The sequence below is a fragment of the Squalius cephalus genome, assembly GCF_949319135.1.
Source record: "Squalius cephalus genome assembly, chromosome: 24".
Lineage (NCBI taxonomy): Eukaryota > Metazoa > Chordata > Actinopteri > Cypriniformes > Leuciscidae > Squalius > Squalius cephalus.
Genome location: NC_137145.1, coordinates 14,271,458 through 14,298,846, shown reverse-complemented (window position 1 = coordinate 14,298,846; position 27,389 = coordinate 14,271,458). Strand labels below are relative to the sequence as shown.

Sequence of the window (27,389 nt, the reverse complement as noted above, 5' to 3'; positions counted from 1 at the left end):
AAATAAACGTTAAGTTTTAAAAACACACATCTAAATTGGAACTTAACCAGAACCCCTTTTCAAAAGTGTTTATCTGAATGCAGAACAAACATTCAGATAAACGATAATTACATGATCCAACATTAGCTGGCAATAATATCTTACTTTATACTATGTATTAAAGGACGCTAGATGAGAGATTGGTACCTGAGTAGGCACTCCCAGCTGTGTGTCCGGGGACCGGCAGAGTGTTTGAGGTGAGAGGAGGAGGTGGAGGCAGAGCAGCAGGCGACGCAAACATATTGGTGTGATGAGGAAGAGTGGAGGACGGCAGGGAGGGGGGGAAGGCGTGCGAAGCCGTGGGGTTCGCTGGCAGGGGGAAGGTCGCTGCTGCCCCAGTGGGGGCAGGTTGGTGATGATGCAGATGAGGGGCTGGAGAGGGGCCCGGGGGCTTCCCTGGAGTGCTGCTTCGACTACTGCTGTGAAAAAAGAGAAAATAAACAACTGTAAAAATGTGCCTGTATAAAAAACCTTTCCAAACAATGATCACAAAACTGCTACAAAGTCTGCTATAAATCTAGCAAAAGAATCCAGTTTCAAAGGCCTGGAAAATGTGCATACAGTGCTGAAGAATGTTATTCCTGGAGGGATTTTCTAGCTTCACAAGCTAAAGTATTTAGCAGAATTGTACGCAATCTAACAAAGAGCTAATTTACAGGCTAAGTAATCATTTAAACGCAAATTATTTCATATTAAAAGCTGCACACAGACACAGAGAAACACAAGGTATAATTATCATCAGCAGTCAAAAGAAATCTAAAGGTCGGCAGAGAAGGGTGAGAGGAGGGAGGAGAAGATCTGCCTCTCTGCTGGATACTGGGGTGTCTGAGTCAAGCAGAGAAATTGTTATCTACAAGCCGCCGCCAGCTACAAGGCGGCAGCAGCAGCAGCATCTATTTGGGAGGGGAACGAATCAAACCGTCTAATCTCTCAGCTGGGGTTCTCTCTGTGGTGCTGTCAGGCTCACGCACACTCACACACAAACACATACAGACAGGGATTTGTGCCTCATGTTTACTGGAGGATTGATACATTTTACATTCTAATACAGGAATCACGCTGTTCCACTACAGTATTTAAGAGCGGTGGGCTCAGAACATCTGCTCAATCAGTGTACAGCACATCTGGAGTATTACAGAAACTTTTTGCTAATATTTAACTCCATTACACTCATTTGTTGCCAACTCACCTCAGGCCGTTAAGGGTAAGGCTGCCACTGTAGGCTGAAATCGGACGGGGGTGGCACCGTGACGGTGGTCTGTGCTGCACAGGTAAGGTGGGATTCTGCTGGGCTGGTAGCACTGGTGATGGGGGGTGGTGGTAGATGCCTGGGGTTCGAGGTGGCCTTGGGTTAGATGGAGGCTCAGATGGGTCCCGAGGCTGGGGCGGGGGTGCCTGAGAGGGCTTGTGGCTCTGGGTTGGAGGCAGAGCGGTAGCGGGCGTGAGCGGTCTAAGTGGGCGCTCTGGGCAAGGGTGCTGGGTTTGAGCTGGACTTGGGGGCAAGGGTAACCCCCGGTTGGAGGGGGGTGGCTGGAGATGAAGAGGGGTGGGGAGGGGAGGTTTGGAATGGGAAGTGGGCACCAGTGAGGGGGTGGCCGAGGAGAGTTCGCGGGAAGTCTCCTGGCTCTTCTCTTGACTGCGCTCTAGGCCTGACACCTTGGGAATGGCCAGGCCACGCAGCTCCTGGCTGGCATTGGTGGAGAGCGTGTCAATGCTGAAATCTGGAACTGAAGAGACAAGAGAAGTAGATTTTGTGTCAATGCTAAAATCTGGAACTGAAAAGACAAGAGAAACCACACATGCAAACATATTTTGGAGGTAAAGGTCTATCATCTGATTTAACAAAATCAGATTTGAACTAAATGGAAAATAAACTCATAAAACAGCCACAGAAAACTGTTTCAATTTACTTTCAGAGGCAGGTCTTTGTTGCGTTCAGCATTGATTTTAAAAGAGCAAAATAAATGTGTAAATCTGCTCTGCCAGATCAAAGATGTGTCATAATGTGTACATCATCAAATTCAGAGAGCAAAATCCTAACATAACATACAACCATCATGAGGGACAAGAGCCTAAATGCTAATTCACACTGCACCGACAGACACCAACCAACGGCAACAGTCACTAGATTACAGTACGCCACTTCTAAGAAATTCCAATTTTGGGAATCCTGACAGCGATTCAACATGTTCAGTCAGTGAAAACAAGTGCCGAGCAATGCTAACAGATGGCAATAGGGGTAACACACTGACCCGACAAAGCTAGCCGAACGTGTCTGTTGCCGTTGGTCGGTAAGGTCATGTGAATGCCTTAATGTCTTTTATTAGGGAAAGGACATAAACTAAGGAAAACCTGACCGGCACACCCAAAACTGCTTTTACAATGAGCTGATATTAGTGTTTTATTGTACATAAGTACAACGAGAAAGAAAGAGAGAGCGAATGTCAACCAAGGGTTGATGTATCCTCTGGGACCAAAAGCTCTTGGGGATCACAGTGCATGCACAACTCTGATTAACTCTATGTCTGTCTCAGAGGGAACCACAGCCCTATGTCTTTTCCATCTCTTCACACCCAGCCTGGCCTCTCCATCGCCCGCAGCAAGGGATGCTGATTGAGCCTGAATCCCATAGGCTTTGGGGATCCTTCTGTAACAGAACCCCCATGGACTGCTGAACCCTCTTCTCAAAGGCCTGGGGGCCTCCTAATGCAGTGGCTCATGGGACCCAGCTCAGAGCAAAAGGTCCCGGGTGTGCAGCTGAGAGGTAGTGTGTGTGATGCAGACATTAAGGGTCAGCCTGGCCTGCAGCACTCTGCCAGATGAAGATAATAATCTGGATGTACAAGGTGCCCCTGGGGAATGGGTTTGTGTCAAACATCTGCCATCTGACATGGTGGGAATGCAAGACACATGTATGCACAAACACTCATATGTATGCATATGCATGCATGCAAAAGAACAAATGAAATGCACACAGAAAACCCGATCATTTCAATGCAACCCTCTACAATGCGAGTGAATCACTTGCATATTTTACCAAATTTCATGCTAGGTGACTATGTCTTTATAGCCTGGCTAACGTCAGACCACTTTCTCTTTGAGACGTGGTCTGGGAACCACATGTACATTTTCTCGTATTTGAGGCGTGGTTTACGAATGCCCAGAGCCGTTTATTGGGCGCTACGAATGTCTATCAAATGCGCCTGTACGCAGCTCATAGCCAATCATTTCAAATTATACCAGATGACGTATGTAGAGCGACAGATATTCAACGAAGAAGACGACGATGGGTCAGATTTATGTGTACACCAGAGAGTCCTGCACGGGTCCGATTTTGTAAATCCGCACCCGACCCGTTTTCCAACAGCAGCACTAATAAAAATCTGCACCGACCCGCTTAAAATAGAACCGACACCCGACTCGCACCCGAAATAAAATCAGTTTAGACTATCACATTATAGACACACTTACAAACATTTTTATTGCCAGGTCATACAGAAGTTATTACACGACCATTAACACAAGGACAACTTCAGCCGAAGCTGTCAAAAGGCCGATACATGAAGAACATGGCTAACGTTACCACACAAATCGAACAGACGCGGCTACAACACTAGGCCTATATGCCACACAATTTCGTCTAGCCTACATCTGACAATTTTGGGTTCAAACACACCCTGCACACCACACATACTTAACAGTGTTAAATATGAAAAATACCATTCGATAGAGCTGCTTTGTTACCAGTTATCTGCGTGCTTCCTCAGGGATGAAGTTCCACATTTGCGGCTATCCAACACGAAAATGTTTGCAGCAAAGCCTTTCACAATATTTTCTTCAGATAACTCCAAATTTCTCCCACACACTAGACTTGATTTTTGATGACGTATTGTCGACAACTTTACAATCTCCACTAGCTATTATTTCCTCAACTCCTCAGCATCCATCTTGACGACTGCAAGCAGAACGCGCGCGGTTGTGATGCATTTTTAAAAGTGGAAGTAGCCTAGGTAACGTTATAGATCCTGGGAGGGCGTGGCGCGTCGGCACAAATAAACTGATGTGGATTTTAAATTATTTTATCAACTTGAAATACAGGCATATTTTTGTAGATGTGTTCCTAAAAATATGCATATATTTTTACGTCTGTCATGTTGGATCCATAGATAAACAAACTGCTTCGGTGTGTCGCATATACTTCGTCATCGTCTTCCTGCTCCCTCCCCGTTCTGTGATTGGTTCCCTATTTCAGGGGAAAAATTAGTCCATGGTATCCAGACTACCTTGCAGCGTGAATAAAATCGCGCTGCTCAAGGCAGTATGGGGAAACCCAGGCTAATGTCTTTAGCCAATGGCTAGTAATTTGTACAATTTCACTGGCCTGTGATCCAGTTAGAGGCAGAAAATATGTTTAGCGCAGATATAGGCCTAATTTAATTTCCTGCTAAGCTTGTTTATCGATTGCACGTTTTTAAGCCATGCCAATGTAAACATTTAGGTGCAAGAAGAAAAAAAGAGCGCTTAATTCGGTACTCGCTGTGTGAGAAGTTTTGTGTGTGCACACTTCCCAGAAAGCCACGTCTGACAGTCACAGCATGCGAATACTGAACTGATTTCTCTTTTACGCCATCTTGCGCTTGAACAGACAGATTTTACACAAAACTATGTTAACATGCCTGTCTTGGCATGTATCCTAGTAAACATAGTTGGTTATGCCTGAAGTGAACGTAAAAAATAAAAAAATTACTAGTTTTGGGAGTGAGTCATGTTCTGTACAAACATGGAACGATAATTTTAGGGGACTCACTCTCGCATAGAGTTGGGAATTGAAAACAGATTCAAATTCTGAAATCAGATACTTGTTATAAAATTTTAATTTTGCCTATCGATTCCTGTGTGCACATTTTATTGTGGTTTTAAACCACTCAAGTGCAAGATGCGAACGAGAACTTAAGTTGAACTTAGGTTCAGAGAGCGCACAGAAAGCCGCCTCTCATATGGTGAATACTGAATTGATTTCTCTTTCGTGTCTTCTTGCACTTGAACGGACAAATGCACAATTTTGTCAAAACATCCTTGTAAATTCAGTCGGTTATGTCTTAAGTGGACGTAAACAATTGAGGAAGAAAACGCATGTGTAACAGTATATTGGATCTGTGCATTAGCTCTTAAAGTGACAACAGCCTAATAAACCTGCTGCCATCTGTGTCATTACTGTTAATCAAAGAACAAAAGAAAAAAAATCATTCATTGATCTTGACTGAAAAAACTTTTGTAACTTTGATAAGGATTAATCTCTATTTTATTTATAAAAAGAAAACCATGTGTTATTTTACATTTGATTTAAAAAATTTAACTTTGTTCAATTGCAATTGCTAATTTGCTTATTTGCTCTTATTGTATTATTGATTGTGCACATTATCTTTAATAATGTTTGAAATTTATATTATTGTAGTTTATTAGTTAGTTGTTCTTTATGCTGCTGATTTTTGTTCATGGTATTCAGCGATACCCAACCCTACTAACGCATTTAAAAGCGGTTGTCACTCCTGAAACTTTACAGTGTGTATGTGGCCATAGGCTACCCCATTTGACCTGGGAAAGCTCACAATACCCTCTGGCTCTGGCACTCTAAGCACACTTTAACAAACAAGGGCAGTTCAGCCTCCCAGCTCAGAAACAAGCTGTCCAGTGGGTGCAATAAGTCACCCTTTATCCTGCCTGAATAACAGGATTTAAGGCGGAGAGGGCTAACAGCACTCAAATAAAAGCCTTTCGCACTTGTTTGTGTCAGAATGAGGGCTTTTATAAAAGAGTTTCCTTCAGATTATATAGTTCCAGTAGGCAGTCAACGACTGATATGACATGTAAGGACGGACATGCTCTCTTTACTAGACACAAAAGTGTGGGTGCCCATCTCTCTTGCTCTCTTTCCTGCACTGTGGCCTTCCTGTAGAGACTTGATGGAAAATATCCAAAGCTCTTCTAAAAGGCTGAACAACAGAGAGCTCTGCTGTTCCTCCCTGGAGCGACTCTCTCAATGTACTAACATGCCTAAAAAAACAAGACGGAGAGTGAAAACACTGCTTATTCTTCCCGTAATGAAGACTCCAGGGCCGGGCAGGGAGCGGAGGAGAAGTGTGTTTCTCCTCCCTGGGGAGTTAATTTGTCAAGTCTCCTTGATCCCTGGAAACAAATAAATGCAGCTTTTTCTAGCCTCGCCAAAAAAGAGTGAAGAGAGGTGATTTTTATTCCAAATGGCAGCTGTGGAGGAGGATGTTTATTAAGATGGTAGAACAGACCGGGAGGCAGACTTTGCAAAGTTCTCATCTGATCACACAATGTTTATGTATGTGTGTGTGTGTGTGTGTTTGAGCAGGATTAAGGTATACAAGGCTTCTGGAGCAGTGAGCTTGGGTGAGGTCTCTACGGACAGCAAAACACAGCTCATTATCCCGAGTCCACTCTAAAAGAAAACAGCTATATTCAGCTGCTAAAAACCACAGACAGAGCCAGAAGATCTCGTACACGAAAGGGGAAAAACAATGGGAGAAATCACTACCTATTCAGAATTTATATGATGCAGTTAAATTTTTTGAACAAAATGAATAGCATAAAAAACTATTTTTTAACTTGCAATGTCCTATCGTTAGGAATAAAATAAAAAAATCTAATCAAGATGTGTAATCAAGAAAAAATATTTGACAAAATTACAAAAATAAGGATAAATGTTTGGCAGGGAATGCTTCTCTTACCACCATATATAATTTATATATAGAAAGACGGTGCACTCGTATTACTATGAATAGGAGAAAGTGCAACGCTAAATATTGCGGAATAAATAAATAAAAGAGCCAATCACTGATTGGTAAAGCCATCGCGTCACTGCAGCTCCCGTTAGAAGCTCCAGTTCCCATAGAAACAGTCAGTGTTCTGTGACGCACGCTTAGGACTGTGTATGCGCATTAGGTTCCAGGCCAAAAAAAAGCATGATTTGATTTTTCATTATTTGAGCATTTAGAAACAAAATTTATGAGACAGTTGACAGGCAATCTCATAGGCAATTTCAAATATGAAATTTAATTGTAAGCTTGGCGAACAGTTTTCGAGAATTTGATGTTTTCCAACTCAAAGAAATAGGAGCTGCACTTGCATGACTGTGAGGCTATTCAAAGATGGCAGTTGTAATTTGACTTGTGAATTGACTTGTCTTAAAGGGACTTAAAATGGACTGTTACCACAGCATAGTCGAATACACAGACACAGGTTGCAATCTGGCTGGTGACTAGGGGTGTTGAAATTAATCGTTGCATCTACAAGATGCATATCGCGACTGACGTTTCTCTGACATCATTCATCACATATGTGCTTCTCGTGCTAGCGTAAAATGGCAGAGGGAGGCAAAATAGAAAAACGAGTAATAAAAATGCACCCACTATTTGAAAATTTACAGCGTGTGAGCTCCAGTCTGTGTGTGCGAGGCTGTAAGCGTGTGTGCGAGGCTGTAAGCGTGTGTGCGCGCACGCGCAGTCAAGCACGGTCAAGTGAGTGTGTGTGAGCGTTATTGTAACTTAAGAACATTTAGACATTTAACATCATTTAACATCAACAAGAACATTTAACATCAACAAGAATTTACTACTGTTTGTTCTAAATGGCCCTGTCGTCTACTGTGTTCAGACTTAAGTTGTGTTTTGACATGATAATCGTAATCGAATTGAATCGTGAGACCAGTGATGATTCACACCCCTACTGGTGACATCGACATTGGGGCTCGATATACAATATTATCACATTGCCCAGCACTAATACCATGTCTGCATGGTATCACTGCTATTAAACATGTCTGTCTGGTGTGAGGCCACACTGTTCACTCAAATCAAACATATTAATCCTATTTAATGTTATCGTTCGCTGTTCCTTGCTGATGGAATGATCTTTCCAACCCTATCCTGACAGCCGAATCCATGACAATTTTCAAGAAGCAGCTGAAAACTCATCTCCTCCATGAGCACCTAACCGAAGCCTGCTTACATTTTTTTTATTACTAGCACTTGTCGTGTTTATTACCTCTTTAGGATGAATCACTTGTTGTATTCCTCAATTGCTTTTGGATAAAAGCATCTGCTTAATGAATGAATGTAAATGTAATAATGATATAGCAATTATGTACACAAATCCAATCAGACTTTTTTCCTAATACATTTTATTATATCTTGAACTGGATGTCCAAACCAGTTTAATACACTCCTTCCTCTGCTTTCACACTATATTCTGCCTACTTAGTAGCAGTTACTTCCAGATTGTGTTCACAGCAACTGTTCCACTTTCTTATGGATTGAATCCGATCCCTTTGAGGTCAGAAGATAGCTAAACTTTGTGGTCAGTTGAACCCAGGTCTGCACCAAAATACTTAGTGTGAAAGTACTCTAAGATAAAGCTGTTATTATTGCCTGTTAGTACGGTTTATCTGTATATTTACAGTTCAAATTCAAAAGCCTTACTTACTGGTGACCTTCTGTGCAAAAGCCTAAAACATCTCATTCAAAGCAGAACAAGTGATTTATCTGTATGAGGTATAGGGCTGGGTATCGTTAAAATTTTTTCGATACCAATACCGATACCGATACCTTGATTTCGATACCGGTTCCTGAACGATACTTTTTTTCGATACCAATTTTATGAAATCCATTTTAACAATATTACATAACACATTACCTCAGAAAAACTTTGGTTTTATTTTTTCAGTTTGACTCATGCTCCTTAGCCAGTGCACAAAGGAACACATTTTTTTTATAAAGAGCTCATGCTCACCAAAGCTGAATTTGTTTGATCAAAATTACAGTAAAACTTGTAACATTGTGAAATAGTATTACAATTTAAAATCTTATTTGAATATATTTCAAAATGTAATTTATTCCTGTGATGTCAAAGCTGAATTTTCTAAATCATTACTTCAGTGTCACATGATCCTTCAGAAACAGTTTGCTGCTTAATATTTTGGAAACTATGATACATTTTTTCATGATTCTTTAATGAATAAAAATTTCAAAAGAACAGTATTTATTTGAAACAGAAATCTTTTGTAACATTACACATGTTTTAAGTTCATTTTTTATCACTTTAATGCATCCTTACTGAAAAAAAATTCTGACTAACCAACACATTTTTGAACGGCAGTGTACATTCGTAGGTTATTATTGCAATATTATAAACACTGTAAGAGTGATCAACATCTCTTCATTTACCAGTCGAAGACGGAGCAACTTTCTGCTCTTATGTTTACTCCGTGCACTGTCAAGGTCTTCATCATATTTGTCGTGGTTCTGGTCTTTGCAGCAATTATTTTAGCGCAAATACTGCATCGCGCGCTGTTGGCATCGAGCCTGGAGAAATGTAGCCACACTTTTGATCGACTTTTCCACATCTTTAGGGTATTGTGTGTGTGTGCTCGCGTCTCATATGAGTATGTGCGCGGAGAGTTTGTGTGTGTGTGCTCGCGTCTCATTGAGTATGTGTGCGAGTTTGTGTGTGTGTGTGTGTGTGTTCGCGTCTCATATGAGTATGTGCGTGGACAGTGTGTGCGCGCACGCGTCTCATATGAGTATGTAGAGTTTGCGTGTATGTGCGTAAGCGACTTTAGGTGTGTCGTTGTGCATTTCATATGTATTTGTTTGAGCACTGACGTTGACGAGTTAACCCCTTAGGTATCGAAATCTGGTACCGAACAACAAGTCATTTTTCGATACTCGATAGTATCGAGGCAATTCGGTCGGTACCTAAAAAGTATCGAACTCGGTACCCAGCCCTAATGAGGTATAATTAGAAAATAATACACTGTTTACCATTCTTAAAAAAGTGCTTTTATCTAGATAAACCAATCACTACTTGATTTTAAGCTATGAAGTTCTGCACATTCCTACAAAACACACACTTCTTCTTCTTCTTCTTCTTTGAATTCAGTCTCTCTAAACAAGTTTATGTGCTGTCATTTGTAAGTACTTATGGATACTTACAGGGCCTCCCTGGGTGGTATGTGCCGACAGCCAATCCTTCTGGCAAATGCCAGTCATGCTGTTAAGCTGGGCTTCAGGCATCTTGCCACTTCTACATCCCTTCTAATCCGAAATAGCCCCACATACTCCTGTCAAGCTAGAGATGAGGTCTGGGGTTATGGGGCCTTCCTTCAGCACCCCCAGGCCTGTGTTAAACTCTTCCCTTCATTGTAACTGACAGCCCTGCACGTCTTCCCTGCCTGACGGCCGTTTTACTGTCAGATCAGCTGAGCTGAGACTTCAGCCTAGTGGTAACGGCTTAGGAATGGCTATTTGTGATCACTCTGAGCAGAAGAGAGGACAGGGGGCTTTACAGAAAGATGATGTAAGTACTTTAGAGGGCAGCTACAAAGCCACAGTTGAAACAATGCAGTAGCAACAAGCATTCGGCCTCACATCCTCAAGTTTTAGCTGCAACCACAACATAGATTAGCAACAAAAACCAGCTCAGACCCAACGAAGACAACAAAAATGGATTATTCACTAATTCATACTTACAAATAATCAGATATTAAAGATAGGCATGGGCATTTAAAAAATATTGCATTCGAATATTTGTTTATTTAAATTATGTTTAACGAAAAAGACGTTATTTTTTGTCACCATTTCTGAACAGGCTTACGATTAGGCAATATACACACCAAGCTTACAATATATGTCAAGTTTTCTTTTAGTTGAAAACATTAAACAATATGTGTAAACAAAAAATATAAAGAACAAAAGCATTTAAGCTCAAGCAGCACGAACGGAAAAATGGGTACCGAAACCCGGTATTAAACGGGCCCCAGTGCTGATTTATGAAAGACCGCTGGATCGATAAGCTCAGACGTTATCGGTTCTGCTGTTGGTACTGGAGAAAGTACACGTGCTATTTATTATTGCTATTAAGAAATTATTATCTTGCAAATTTAATCTCACCAGCCATTTCTATATATAATAATAATATTGAAATATTTGTCTGTGATGCATTTTTGCTAAAGAGAGAGTATGTGTGTGTGTGTGTGTGTGTGAGAGAGAGCGATCTTTCACGCGGAGCCACGGCGCGCACAACACAACAGCCCTGCTTAATGAGTGACGATGAGGACAGAACTAAACATTCAAACGGTTACACTTTAGATCTTCGATATTCAACTAATTTTATTTTAGATTTAGATTTTGGCTTCCAATGATTATAAAAAAGAAGATATTTGAGGTATAACCATTAAAAACTTAAGCCGCATTCTCTCCAGCGCAACTTCCTTCCTTTCACAGCGGTACGCTGTCATTTCTCCCTAAACCCAAATGTAACGTCAGAATCTGCACGATCGGTGATTGTTGTAAAATGTAGTCTATACTGTTGCCAAACTGCGGGACGCGTTTGATAATAAAAGGCTATTAAAAGTACCAAAATTTACGCAATAGACGCTGTCCCAAATGCGGCGCGCGCTCCGAAACACACCGCAACGAGACAAGCAACGTATATTTTGGGCTTCGTGTGCGTATCTAAACGATCAAATAGGCCTATACACACAAATGTCAAAATGGCCGTCTTGGAGATTCACTTAAACAGTTTATTCACTTAAATACAGTTTATGTCTTAAATGGACGTAAATAGTTGGGAGAAAATATGATGCATAATAATGATTAGATCTCATTGTCTTAAAGAGGCAGCAGTCTAATAAACCTGCTGATGATTGCTCCATTAATGTGAATCAAACAACAAAAGGCAAAGAGAAAATCAGTCACAGCTCTTGAATGAATAATTTTGGCTTTTATAAGCTTAAATCTATCTATGATAAACTATGCAGTGTTTTTTTACATCTGACTTTATTAGATGTCTTTTTAGCCCATATTACTCCTGAACAGTAATGTCAGTAGACATTACTGAAATTAAAGCACTGGGTATATAATTTGTATATTTGTTTTATTGTATACTTCTTTTGTTTGACCATGTGTTTGTACTTTGTTTTTTGTGTCCTATGTCTTCTGTATATAAAACACAAAAGCCTGCACCCTTCTGCATAACATACATGTTTTATTTGTTTTGTTAAAGCATTGCTTTTTCTTTTGCTATAGATATTTATTTAACATTTCAAAATATAAATCAATATTAAATTATGTTCTAAATTATTATTTTTTTCCTTTTTTTAATATAACAAAAAGAACCGATAAGAATACCATTAAAGTACCGGATCGATAAGGAGTATCGGTAAGAGTAGTAATACCGTTAAAACCTTAACGATACCCATCCCTAGCGCTGACAGACGTTGCAGAGACAGATAACGGTGTGCTAAGCGAAGTTTCTAACAACACTTTGCGTTTTCAGTTCTTAAACCAGTCTCCCTCAACGAAACTTAAAGGAAGTATATGTCTCAAATTCATTTTGCTATCAGACAAGTTATCATCTCTGATCACTCACGCTACAGCTGCGCTTACCTGCAGTCGTGAATGCAGTGATGGACAGGCCAGTGTCTTTCCTCATTCGACTGCTGTTTGGATTTCATGTGATTTCTCATTGTAGTGACAATATAACTCAGATTCATTCATTAATTTGATCAAAAGTAATTCCATTTTGTAAGATCATTTAGTAAGATCATTTTCAAGTAATTCCAAACTTCGTGAGGCAGACGACAACAATATGTGATCAAATACAATACTATTTTCTACTATAAAAACTATAATTTCGTTATTTTACTAACCCAACTAATGACTCATCCGGGCTTTCCAATAGGTTGCACGTAAGAAAAAAAAAAAAAAGCAGCTTCCTTCCACTTAAGAAGAGTTGATACAATGGCGTTGGTATTGGTTGCTAAGACAAGAACGGTATTGTTCAAAATTCATGTATAACTTTGATGAAAGGTTTTGATCCACTTCAAATGTTGATCACTGTATATTGTAAAAAAGTGCTATATAAATAAAAGTGACGACATGAAAGAACAAAAATAATAAAACAGCAAAAAGCAATTCTGATTAGAATTTGGATTTAAGTCTAGATTAGGGTTGCAAAATTCTGGGAATTTTCAAAGATGGAAACTTTCCATGGGAATTAATGGGAATTTAAGGGAATTAACAGGAATTTATGGGAATAAACGGGAATAAACTGGGAATTTTCAAAGTTGAAGGTTGGCTCTTCATAGGGAACTTAAATATAGTTGAGGAAAGTATATTTTAGCATAATCTTGACTAAAACAAACAGATGCCATTCAAATACACTTGAATATCCATGCCATTCCTCAATCACATGCACATAGCACACTGCTTACTGCATGGCTATTGAGACCACACCCCCTACTGGCACTGTGCACTATTGAGACCACACCCCCTACTGGCACTGTGCATGCCTCCATCACATGTACAGAAGCCCAAAGCACAAGACTATTGAAGGCACACATTTGAGCCTGTAGACTAAACAAAGTGAAGTAAGTTTTGATGATATTATGGGGACATATATTGATTAAATGTTTAAATTGCAAATATCACATACAAATGTATTCATCTAGTAGATAGCAAGCTGATAGGTTAGATGCTAAATAAGCTAGCATAACTTTATTTACCCCATAAGTAGGGCTGGGCGGTATGATGGTATATATCGTTACCGCGGAAGAAAATGTCCAGCGTAACAGATTTTTTTATTCCGTGTATACCGCAACATGTAAATAAGTAGGCGTGGTTAACTCACGTGCAGCGTGCGTGTGCGTGAGACTGAGACACTGATATTTGTCAAAGAAACATGAAGAAAGACCAAGAGGATCCACAAAAGGAATTACGTTTTCAAAATTAACGTGATATTTTCGGGGGGGAAGGTGCAGAAGTCAACTAGAGCAGTGCAGCACACTGAAAGTTTAGAGAGACGCACATGCTCGCAACGGGGCTTACTTGACAACAAATTCATATATCAATATTCTAACGAATAGAAATAAACTTAAATAATGTATCTATACGTCTCTTATGTGTACAGTTACTTTCAGAGTGGACGCGCAAGCGGTTGCCGTGGTAATGAATATTTCCAAAATTCCCCAGCTTAACTTCCCATGGAAATTTACCGGAAACTTTCCGGAAATTTACCAGAAATTTTCCGCCCCTTTGCAACCCTAGTCTAGATTAGATTAGATTTTAGTCTAGATTAGATCTGATTATATTTTCGATGTTAGTATTGATTAGATTTTGTCCCTTGTGAGTCTCTCGCATTTGTTATGAAGTTGCTATCCTTGGTTAACGGTGTACTATCAATATCAGCAACTACATCAGCCAAATATTGCGAAAGTGATATTTATTTACACTTTACTGGAAGGAGATCACCGCGGTCCCTAATCGAGCCAAACTCACAGCCATAATCAATCACTGTAATGACAGACAGGCCAATCTGCCTCTTAACCTTTGGGCTGAAATAACATACACTCAGGCAGGCTGCTGACCCAGGAGTCTTCTTTATGGATTCAGTATCAAAGTAAGCTCAATTTTTAAATTGGTCAATGACTGACCTGTACCTGTCAGTCAGTATACAACCTTTCTCTGACTGTGTAATGGACCAATCAGAGCAAGTTTGTAAATAGATGAGTCTCATGGTTATCATGTGAGATCATGAATACTTCATGTCAGCGATAATCTAAAAGAGGGAATCAACTACATACAGAATCACAAGAGACAAACAAACTAAACCCAACATGCCATTCTGAGCATACACAGGACTTTTTTGAGGAGACTGAGCAAACATGACAGCAGATGTCTAGTTGTTTATGTTGGACACCCATTTAGTGTCACAATTCACTCTCCAATCAACACCTTGTGCTGTGTTTGTTGCTTTTATGGATGTGTGTGAATTGTGTGATTGTTCAGCTCAGTGGATATGTGAGGGTTTGTCTCCCACAGATGGCTAAGGTGATAACTGCTGCTGCCGCTGTTTAAAGCTGGTCAATCTGATGTAATTACTGTGATTAACACAGAGATGTTTATCTAAGCACTTGTGACAGACACACTGCTCCCCGGGGCCCTGTAAACACACACACACACACACACACACACACACAAAAACTACTACCCATCCCACCCTCACAAACACACATTACTGTCAGCTCAGTCTCACACACACCTCATTCACTCCGTCACACATCGCTTTTCACTGCCTCTGCTCGAATCTGGCAAGCTCCTGCTGTTGTTAATTAACTTCCTTTCTGTCTCTGTTGAACACTTGTTTTTTTAGCACCCCATGAATGTTTGTGAGATATAATTTCTTAATGTATCATATTTGTGACTAGTCAATCTGAACATGCCTATGATGCCCACAAATACAGCCTAGACAAGCATCTCACCAGGTTTTGAAACATATCCTCCGTCTTTCTCAAACTGTCTCTCTGATCACGGGGGGTATGGCAGATCTATATTTCAGTTAGTCTGTGTGTGTGTGTGACTGGTAGACTCGGATAGATTTCTTCCATGGTGAGGACAGTGTTGATCCCTCTGAGAACAAATCTTCATATATCCCTGAGGACTAAAATCATGTGCACACATTGAAACCAGAGAATGCTCTGACAGCAACTGGAAATGTTACACACACACACAGTGCCCAGAAGGGTGTTAACATAATTGCTGCAAACGTAATCTAGTCACTCAAGGAAAGAGGCATAACTCAGTCTCTTTTCAATGGTCACTGTAGACCTTAGTCTGTGTATAATCCATTTTTAATTTGACCCTGGATGAAAATAAGGCTTAGGAACAAAAGTACAGACCACTGATATCCCTCCCACACAGACTCTTGACTTATGTTAACCAATAGCCAAATAGCTTTGTTTTAGCGAACTTGGTCTGACTTCACTGTGAATTGGTAGGATTTTTTTATGATCCAATCAATTCACATTGGATACACTCAAGTCCTGCTCTTCATTGTGTGCTGTTGAATATCCTATTTCACTTAGAAATACAGTTGGCTACATCACATTATGGAAGTAAAATGGGTTGTTGGGAATGTGAACAGCAATTCACATTCAATTTAAATCTCTGCATAATGTGTCATTTCCAATATGTTTTATTTTCCATTATAAAATTGTGGAAAAGAGTGTTTATCAGTTGAAAGACTGACACATAGGTACACAAGAGAATGATATACTGAGCGGACTTTACTTCTGTCCATCATACCCTCTGTGATTTAAATCGACCATTTACTCTGACTATTCAAGCACAAGTAAAATCTACAGTGTTTACAAAATTAGGCTATAGCTCTCTAATTTGTTTTGAAAAAATGGAAATTGTTACATCTGACTGTAAAATTCAGATGATACAGCTGTTCAAAGAGCAGCTGCAGTGATGGTGAATACTAATGTAAACATGCCAGAACATAGACAAAACACCAGCAGCACAGTCAGAAAGAGACAAAGAGGTGATGAGGGAGTCAAAGTCCTGTCTATTAGCACTACACCTTCCTTTTTTAGCTGCACATGTTCTGTCAGCTACCACAACATTTTATGTTTTTAAAAAAATTATATTTAAGTGTCACACCGCTCCACTTCGCTCACATGCTCTGGTGTGTGGCCTATACATGCGTGCATGCATGTGGTGGAGGGGTGCAATTTTTGAATAATAATCTAATAATACCCAGCGATCTTCGAATATTATTTTTGCTTGAAATGCCCATCCCTAGTAACTTCACTTTGGAATAGAGATGCGCCGATTGATCGGCTGGTGACCGGAATTGGCCGATTTTCACGTGATCGACCGTGACCGGCGACCGGCCGGTCAGTCTAACAAATGTCGATTTTATGCCGGTCAAATGCACTCGGGCGCCGCATGATTAACATCGCGCAACATCAGCATCACACATGCACACGGAACACACATGTAGAAAACCTCGTGAATTTCGTCCGTTCAGACCACAAGCGCGTATTTTTTTCCGGCGTGCATGTTAATCAATGAGTGCATTCACAACGGGAGCAGGAGCAGCGCGTGAGCGTCAAGCAGGAGCGTCGCGAGCAGTGAAGCGCGTGTTTCGGCGCCGAGTCTATTTGCTGCACTGCTCGCGCTCAATTAAAGGGAAAGCACACTTTTGATGGACAAAATAGCCTAAATAGGGTTTCACAAAAAAAGTGCCCAAAATGCACAGAATTTGCGTGTTTTAACAAGAACTGGAGTAGGCTATGTCAGAAAAGAAAACGAAGACTAATATTTATAGAAAATGTAACTTACCCATTTAAACTTGTTTTATTATTCAGTTTGTACAAGTGATTGCAATAGGCCTGTGTGTGTGTGCTTTGAGAAATATCTTTATACAGCAAGGCTATATTTATTTTATTTTTTATTTATATATTATTTTATTGTCATTCCCTGTTTTCATACAGACGTTTAGTTTGCTAAATACATAGCCTATATAAAAAAATTATTGGATATTGAATGTGAAAAGGAAATGGTTCTTCCATAACACTGCACTTTAGATGTGTGTGAACTATGCAAATTGTAAAATGTTCTATTACAGAAAAGATATAAAATAAATATGTGTGTGTGCTGTAAAGTGGTTAGAAAAAATGAAATCGGAATCGGCTAAAATCTGTATCGGCAGGTCAAACTTAATGAAAAATCGGAAATCGGAATCGGCCCAGAAAATTGTAATCGGTGCATCTCTACTTTGGAAATATAACTTTTTCAAATTTTGAGGCAAGAATTAAGATAGGAAGTTTCTATAACACAGCCCCAGGGGTCACAAGCAAAAAACCCTCCATATTTAGCTAGAAGCAGATGTTAATTTCACCCTGTCTACACCTCTTACAGACATTCTCTGTTAAACTAACCCTCTTACCTTTCTGAAAAGCAGGTACCTAATGCTTTGGGTAAAAGTTGGTATGACTGTAAATATTAACATCTAGTAAAGCAGCCATGCAAGTCGGCATCCACTGAGAAACCAAACCTGAACTGAGTCTCCATGTGACCTTGTAGTCATCAAAGATTTTAATACAGGACACAAGAGCATTATGTCGAAAAGATGCCCACTGTAAAAAGTGAGACAGTTGTGGTAAGATCCTGTTGTAGTCACAGCGTTCAAAGTACACACACACACTTTCACACTAGTAGATGGTGAGCACACCATAACTGGCATGTAACCCATACTTATTCTACAAAAAGGATTACAAGTATTCACTTAACATAAGTTTACTGTCAGTAACCGAATGGAACGGAAATCAGAGTCTTTCCATCACCTTAACTCCTCGTTGCTATTTCAGTGATTCATAAACTAATGAAGTAGCTCTAAACTCAGTACGACAAAGGAACACACCAGTAGAGATTATATTCACACTCACACCTACTCAACTAGCATGTCCACCTGCTGCTTGTGATTGCTGTTTTGTCCTGCCATATAACTAGCGTCATGTGTAGTGGTTGAATGACACACACAGCTTCATTTGGCCCCAGTGGTGAGTGGTTTAACCCAGTGGATTGTACCATAGTGTTTAAGAAGGTGGAGAACTGAGTGTCTGGCTGTGTCCTAATTCAAAGGCTGCATCCTTCAAAGGACTCGTACTTCAAAGGCCACGCTTTTGAAGGCCATGAAGGTCATACTAAGCGATGTTAAATGGGACAGTTTAGCCTACGGAGGACTGTTCTTGTTGGCTAGCAACTGTGACAGCTGCTGATGATGAGTGACAGTACCGTTTGTAGTAACTTTTTTGAAAGTTATATTAAACTGTCTGAAAACAAAACAGGGTTCACAAACTGTCTAAGGATGTTCATCATTGTCCATTCAGTATATAATTAAGCAGGGCTTGAATTTCGGCGCGGGTATTGCGCATCATTTTATTAATTGCCACAGGTCTCCAACTTATAATGCAGGAAATTCTCGCAAACATTGATTTAAGTTAGCATGTACATCGTATGAGTAAATGAATGAATCCACACAGAGTATAAAATCAAATCAATCATTTTAAAACTTTCTCCGAGACGCAATTTCACAAACAGAGTGTTCAGCGGTGCTGCGTCCTTCTCTCTATCTCTCTCTCGCTCTTAAAATGGGTTGCACAAGGCAAGAGTAAAGCGCGCTGCAGGCGGCGATACTACACTCTCGCGTTTAGGAGTCGTGACATGACGGAAGTGTCACTTGCACAAACGAATAACGCATTGCATCATAACTAAAGTTTATCATTATCACGTCTTTTTAAGTCTTACCAGTTTAAACATTTAAGTGATTTTAAACTATTCAGTACTCGCGCACTCTCTGAGAGATGTTTTTCTCTGCATGCATACATAGAGTAAAGCTGCCTCACAAACACCTTGCGAGTAACAAAAGTTCTTTTTCACTGATTATATTGCTTTCACGGGAAAAAACATGCACAATTGTGTCAAAATTCCGGTCTTGGTGAGTATCCTCATAAACACAGTCATGTATGTCTTAAATAAGCATAAAACGCATATAACAGTGTGACAGTATAATGAAAACAGTAATCACCATTATGGCTGTGGCACTAGCTCTTAAAGTGACAGCAGACACAGGTGTCATTATTTTTTTGTCAAAACAACAAAAGGCAGCTTTAATTGTAAGGAATCAGGATTACATTTGATTACTTTATTCAGTTTCTGTATTTCTGTATACTAGTGTTAGACCTACCCAAAAACTTTTCTCTTTATTTCTCTGTTTTTGTATCTTTATTCTTTTGTATTTATTCGTATCTACTTTTTTCAATTTAATTCAAAGATTGAAATCAAGCAGCCTTGTGTTGTGTAAACTCTTAACAACAAAATGACCCCATTGTAAAAATGCAATGAGTGAGCAAACATTTAGGTGAGATAAATGTAATAAAAAAATTGTCAAAAAAAAAATCCCCCCATTGAGAATAACCTAAGGGGGGATTTCCCCCCCATTTTCCAAAACGAAATTCAGGCCCTGAATTAAGAGTAGCTATAAACTAGACATAATCGCATCTTAGTAAGATATAAGTCAACATTTTTTGAACCGCTTTAAAGTTTTTTATTTTATTTTTACATTTGTATCATTAGATTTTGGAGTAAGTTGAAACCCAATACTTGCGTTTAAGGTGTTCTGAGGTGTTTTCTGGGTCCAGGAGGTGTTTTGACATGCCCTGACATTTGTGCTTATTTCTATTACTTGTAACATTTTCATGGCTAAATTCTGATTAAACTGCATTGAGCACAAACTCAGCTACAATAATATGTGAGCAGCATGTATGTAAAAGTTTATAGTTTTGAGGAAAATATGTTCATGAGTGGTTTGTGAAAAAAAAAAAAAAAATCCTGTTGTCACTGGCGCGCAATGAATTCTGGGGTAGACAAGGCCGCAAAGGACCTGACACACAGTGAAGAACAGTTATCACCTACAGAGATTAATAACAACCCCAATGGGTGCTCACACATAGCATTCTACACAAAAGAAACGATCGCCAATACGCCATATGGTAATTAGTGGAGCTTGATACAACAGGGTAAAAAATATCCTTGACCTATGTTGAATGAGGGAATCAATGTATTTTTAAATATAAAATATACCTAAATATATATATATATATATATATATATATATATATATATTTTTTTTTTTATAAATCTTTATATAAGAATAAGAATTTATAAGAATTATATTCAATATAAACTGCTTTGTTGTGGCTGCTTAGTTATATAATGGTATATTATTTACTGGTTTGTACATTTTTTAGATTAATATACATATTTATAATTGTCTGCGTCCAATAAAAATGTATTTCAATTTGCAATGTATTATTTATATAAGTAATAAATATCATGTATTATTTATATAAATAAATTACAATAGTTTAAAAAATATAAAAAGTTTTGATTACTTAAAAAATACAGTAAGTATTATTTGCCTATATTAATATGATTTAAATATATCAGGCATATCTACTACTAACTATAAAGTGTGTATTTGTGTGCATATTAATAAGTGAGTGAGTGCATTTGCTACAATATTAACACTTTGACACCACCTGAATTCCTCCTCTTTAGATCACTGTTAGTGGTGTGTCCCTCAGGGAACTTCAATCAGTCCTTTCTCTCACTCAGGTTTCACAGCTAAATGTTTTTAATCCATTCAAACAGGGCAGAAACTGCACTCAGTGCCTCTCTGTCTCTCTGAATGTGTGACATGGGGGACAGAATGCTGCCCTTCACTGAGATCTCTGGAAACATAAGTCCTCCAACAGCCTACCAAAACTGGCACTTACCAGCTCACACAGCCTGTGTGTGTGTAAAGCCCCCTCATTACCCAAGACTCATGTTTCAGTAAGTTGGAGATTAGAGACACACATGCTGTTTGTGTGTGTGTGTGTATGCCTAAGGGGTGTTAGGACTGAGCCACCTGGAAACTCAGCCTTCCTAGGGCATGGCCGTAAACCAATCCTTTGGCTCAACCTGTTGCCAAATAAATCCAGAATCCAAAGCAGAGTCTCTTTCTTCTCTCTTATTCCCCTGTTTGCATCATTTCCTTTCCTGCTATACTTTAACAAGCTCTTCCTTTAAAATCAAACTCAATTAGTCCTTCTTGTGTTGATTGAAGGAAACCGTGGCTGAAGTGAGTGACGCAAGGCTGGTGAAGTATTCAGTGAGTGTGTTCTATACGTCTTATTTCGTTTATTTTAAATGTTAAGGAAAGCCAAAACAGCCAGCTGCCTCGGGAGTCTCTCAACACACCTTTCAATACGACAGAGGATGGGACAGTCATTGGGCAATCCAGGACCCCCTCAAACCCTGCGAGACCTTGGGTTGGGTTACTATTAGAACAATGCCGGCTCTGTGCAGGGCAGCACTCTCAGAGGAGGCAGTGGCTCAGATGGACACATTGACACACACATACTTGTGACGGCCGAGTGTAGAAACACATAACATGTCTGAGGCCAAGGGAAGCAAACTAACCAGTGTGTGTGAGTCTCCAGAGTGTATGTTGGTAGGCACTAGCCATCAGAATTCAATGCATTTGTGTGTGTGTTTTTGTTGTATCTAATCTAAAAGCAGTCCTCAGCTGGGTGAGTTGTTTGCTTTTCCAGTGTCCCCTAAGCCCAAGCATTGAGGCCCAAACTGAAATATCTGGTTTAGAATGTCACTGTTTGAATAGAACTTGATGCACAGGATAAAGGCTGCCATTTAAAACCGAAGTCAAACAGCATCTTCTAAGAGCAATGTAATCTGGAACAGATGGTGACAATCCTGTGTGTGGGATAGTTCTTCATACAGCTTATGAAAACACGGCCGAGTGTGGAAATGGTGATAAAATTGAATATTTCACACTTCATTAGTGCTTATTTATAAGAAAGCACACATTGGATTTTCCCTTTAGCAAAGAATTCTCCGGAGCAACCACAAGCTGGCCTGAGTTGAGCATGGTCTTCAGGCCTATAGAAACAATATTGTGCCTAAAAAATAATCAATCAGAAATGCTTTCTAATAATTAAAAAAAAAGAATAATAATAATAATTGAATTAGCATATTGCTAAGTTAATGATTAAAGTTAAAAGGTTCTTAGGTTCTAACAAGGCTATAGGCTTGTTCACACCAAGAATGATACCTATAAAAAATAATGATAATTATACATTGGTCCACACTAGGGCAAGGTATTGACACAAATTTCACAATTTGATCTGATTTTGATATCGATTAATTGGGGTATGTATCAGGTACAGTCTTTCAAGGAAAAAAATCCCTCTCAAAAAATGCTATAAACCATACCCTCCTGGGCAAAAAGGTGGCAAGCCAAAAATGGCAAAATATTTAGTGGCATTTCAATTGTCTTAACCATTTTAATAACAAATCACTGGTCAGGAAATGAGCAAGATTTACACAAATACTGTAGATAAAGTAACCCAACTTGCAGACAGCCTTTTACAGGAAGAAGAGTCAGTGTTGTTCCACTCAATGTTAATGGATTCAAACAGTGCACGAGTAGTTGAAAAATGTCACCCAGTTCGTTTGAGTTTAACGTGAGACTAAAATATTCACTAAAGGGTTCAAATCTGGACTCTAACCAGGCCAAAACATGAGCCTTATGGACTTGTTCTCAAGCCACTTCTTAGTTGTCTTTACAATTTGGGCAGGAGAATTTTCTTGTTGAAAAATATAATCTGATCATTCTTCTTTAGATAACAACTTTTCATTTGTGGGAATCAAGCCATTCTGCAATATTCTCCTGTATTCCAAAGCATTAAATGACTTTTTACAGTGAAGTAGCTCACCAATACCAGCAGCTAAAATATTTCGTGATCATGACATACACCATGACCAACATGGATTTTTTGGGGGTCGATACCGATATTAGGGAGTAAAAAAAGCCAGATATCGATATATCGGCCGATATTATTTATGTGTATATTATAATACAGTAGCAATAGTATTTATGTGTAGCCTATATTATAGTACAGTACCAGTCAAAATTTTGGACACACTTTCCCATTCGTGTGTACAAACTTTTGACTGGTACTGTATATAGAATACAGTATACATAAACAGAATATATATATATATATAAACACATTTTTTGCAATGATCACTCAAATGTGGTGATCAAACACTTGTGTGACAGATATGTAATGGAGGCAGGGTTAATGATAGAATGCGAATGATACATTTGAGCTGTAACCAAACTATTTGCATGTTATATTCTATATTATATTCTAAATACTTTTGCATAATCTTCACTAATGACTTTGTCTTTTTATTTAGTCATGTTATATAAAAAAATAACTTATATCAATAAATATATCAAAAGTGTCACTGTCACCTTGTTATCTTCTATTATTAGTCTTAATTCCTCTAGTCTCTACCAGTGGAGGAAGTTCTCAGATCTTTTTACTAAAGTAAAAGTAATAATACCATAATGAAAACATATTTAATTACATATGTACAGTACCTTTACTTAAATAATATTTTAAATAAGTTAGTCGTCAGCAAAATTACTAAATGTGAAGCTACTCATTATGCAAAATGGCCCTATATAAAGTGCTATAATTATATTACATTAGTGGAATATGTTGCAACGTAGTGTTATAGGCAGAATGGACTGACTGTCTACACCGGACGCGGTTGTTGTCGCTCGCGTCCCAACAGCTATTTACCCTGGACGTGGCAATGCGCCCGTTACAAAGCAGAACGAGGCATCAGTTTACTGTCGGAGATTTGTCGCTCCGCATCCAGTGTAGACAACATCACTGATTAATGGGTTCAACTGTCTTTTGTTGCTCGCATCCGGTGAATTGTTCAGGCAGCAGCAGACAAGCAGACAAGCGGTGTCTTAAAGGTAAGTTGCTAACTAGTTACCAGTGCGGTCTGTTGGTGTTTTAACGCTACGTTGTCACCTGGTGAGACGCAATGCTATAAACAATGTCCCCATCTTTTACTCTCACAACAAGCTTATCAAAGTCTACTTGTTTGCTACATTAGCTAACTAGCCATGTTTCATACCTTGTCAGTGGAGTGGAAGCTAATGTGTGCGCATCTTACACCTTGTCTGAAGAAGAGACCTCATTACTGAAGTGAAAGGGTCGGCTGGTGTCACTACAGTGACATGGGTCGCCATTAGCAAACAATGGAACTCACTCTGCTGGACAAACTATGTAGTTAAACAATTTACAAGCATTTTATCCGCATTATATGTTCTGTAAATTATTATTTTTTTAAATCATATCGGCCGATAAAATCGGCAGACCGATAAATCTCTCTAACCGGGAGAGATTTAACCACGACCATCATTCGAGATTTTACTATATTGTTTATTTCGTGGTATGTAAACATATCTGGGCACAGTATTTCTTTAAGTTATATACATGCAAGTTCTCCATCTTGGCACATAAACACTGCTCTGAAGGACAGTCATGGATTGAGTGATTGCTCAAATGGGGAGCTCTGAGACTTCTGACTAACATTTCAACCGAGAATTTAGCAGAAGTGATGGAAACAGAGAGCGACCGGGGTGAGGAGAGGTGTTCCTAATCCTGGCCTACAGGGCAAAAGGTGTTTATTTTTACCCTGGTTAGGTATGAGTGAGAGTCAGCAGAAGTAATGCTGGGAGATGGAGGGAGGCTTGAGTTAGGAAGCATACATTCTTCAGGGAGCAATTAATACTCTGCTTTTCCTAGATATGAGCTCACATTCTGAACTCAGTCTGTTCACCAGCTGTGCCTCTACCCCCCGCTATCCAACTGAGCGTTTCAGTGTTAACTATTTGAGTGAGGAGCTCTCTTCCCCGAGGGACCACAGGGGTGGCAGAGAGGCAGTTATCCCACCCAGAAGGTGGTCAGTCAAAGTGTCTATCCTTGGCTACCACCATGGGTGTCCACAAAGTATTTCTCTCTCACTCTCTCTTTTTATAGGTCACAGTTCCTGACCAGCTTTATCCTACTTCAGGCTGGTGCTCATCTATAGAAAAAACATCTAGCAGCTATGCTGGAAAACTGCTTTACCTCCTGAACTTCATACAGCTGCAACAGCTCCTCTTTCAGTCTTAATGGCACAGTTGTGTCTATACGACTTCAAATCAGAGACTTCAGCACAAAACGCCTACTAACTGGTCTCTGGACTTAAATCTGCAAATCTAAGATGTGTTACAATCTGTGATGACAGAGCAATTAGACAGGCAATTAAACCATCTCTTCAAGCAGCTGGACCTTAGAAAACACTAATGGTTTCCCAACATTATAAGGTTATGCTAAGCAAAGTCTTGGTCTGACAACTTAAGCCGTAGGTCAAATCTTGCATTGGTTAAACACATGGGCTGGCATTTTAATACATTTTCCAGTGGAGTATTGAGAAAGAACTTGAGGGGATTACATTTATTTACTCACTCACAGCCAGGCAAGAAGACCATCAAACACACAAACATACATCTGCAGATGTGCAAAGACTTGTTGAGGTGCTGGGGTGAACTGTCATATGTGAATTAGCTGATACAGGATCAGTTCCTCCAACTGAAACTTTACCTTTATCTTAACTGATCTGTGACCTTGAAGGCAGGGGCGTGAAATTCAGGACGTTTAATATAATCAGGAGAATGTGTTGCAGATTTTGTGCACCTCTTCCATAAGAGCACTGGCTTTCCAGATTAATTAATGATTCTTTGAGGTTTTTGTTCAAATATAGCCTACTTAAGCACATATACAAACACACACCTTGTCGGGAGCTCCGCTTACGAATCGCTCTGTTACAACAGACCTTGAATTGCCACATGCATAATTGGACAAAATTATATGACAGACCTTGGAAAAGATGAAAAAAAGGGAGCAAGAGGGAAAGAAACAGAGGGGAGAGAAAATAAAATAAATGTTCATCTTGTCCAAACAGAAGGAATGGGAGCTACAAGGTGATGTCATCACAGGTGTAAGGCAGGGTTACAACCACAGGGAGCCTTTTGACTTCTGCTTTCAGTCACTCATTCGTGTCAGTCAACCGTCTATCAAGGACAATGCAGGTGGTAAGACCAGCAGATATTTTACATACACAGACTTTTCAGATTAAGCACAGACAACGAACATAAGTCCACTTTGAATTGCCAATGCATTGTGAAAAGGTTCTGGAAAAAAAGCATAAACACACACACTAACATTCAAAAGTTTGTGGTAGGTTCACCAGGGTTGTATTTATTTGATCAAAAAAGTAATATTGTAAAATATCATGATTTAAAATAAGTTTTCCACTGAATATATTATAAAAATGTAATTTATTCCTGTGATTGCAAAGCTGAATTTTCAGCATTCATTAATCCAGTCTTCAGTGTGAAGTGATCCTTCAGAAATCATTCTAAAATGCTGATTTGTTGCTCAAGAAACATTTCGTATTATTATAAATGTTGAAAACAGTATTTGTGGAAACTGCGATACAACTTTTTCAGGTTTATTTGAAATTGTTTTTTTGTTACATTGTAAATCTTTACTGTCACTTTTGATCAATAAATGCATTCTTGCTGAATAAAAGTATTAATACATTTTTATTTATTTTTAAATCTAATTTTATTGACCCCAAACTTTTGAACTGTGGCATATAATTGATAAATAATCTCAGAGTGGCTTCTGAAAAAACACAGTATGGCATTAAATAGAATTGCAATAATAATAAATAATAATCATACGTTTATTTTATATAGGCTAGCGCCTTTCAGAAAACTGGTCGCTTTACAATAAAGTACAAATAAACATGACATAGAAACAATACAAATAAACTGAGATGGATACCATAATAGATAGAAAATCAGATCATAGAGTCAGGGGTCAGGGAAACAAGTAGCAAAAAGATATGTTTTAAGGTGGGTTTTTAAATCGTGTAATGATGAAAGGTCGCGGATGTGTTGGGGAATAGAATTCCAAAGAGTTGGGGCAGCAGTACAAA

General features: G+C 39.2%; 1 protein-coding gene across 1 annotated transcript in view; it reads right to left on the bottom strand.

Moving 5' to 3' along the window:
* auts2a (activator of transcription and developmental regulator AUTS2 a) overlaps positions 1 to 27,389 on the bottom strand; it is a 335,804-nt gene that overhangs the window by 12,012 nt on the left and 296,403 nt on the right. The window contains exons 7-8 of the mRNA XM_079860573.1: positions 1,229 to 1,766; positions 187 to 458 (exon numbers count right to left, since the gene is read on the bottom strand). Of these exons, the coding sequence (XP_079716699.1) occupies positions 187 to 458; positions 1,229 to 1,766 (810 nt within the window). The remainder of the gene's footprint in view (positions 1 to 186; positions 459 to 1,228; positions 1,767 to 27,389) is intronic.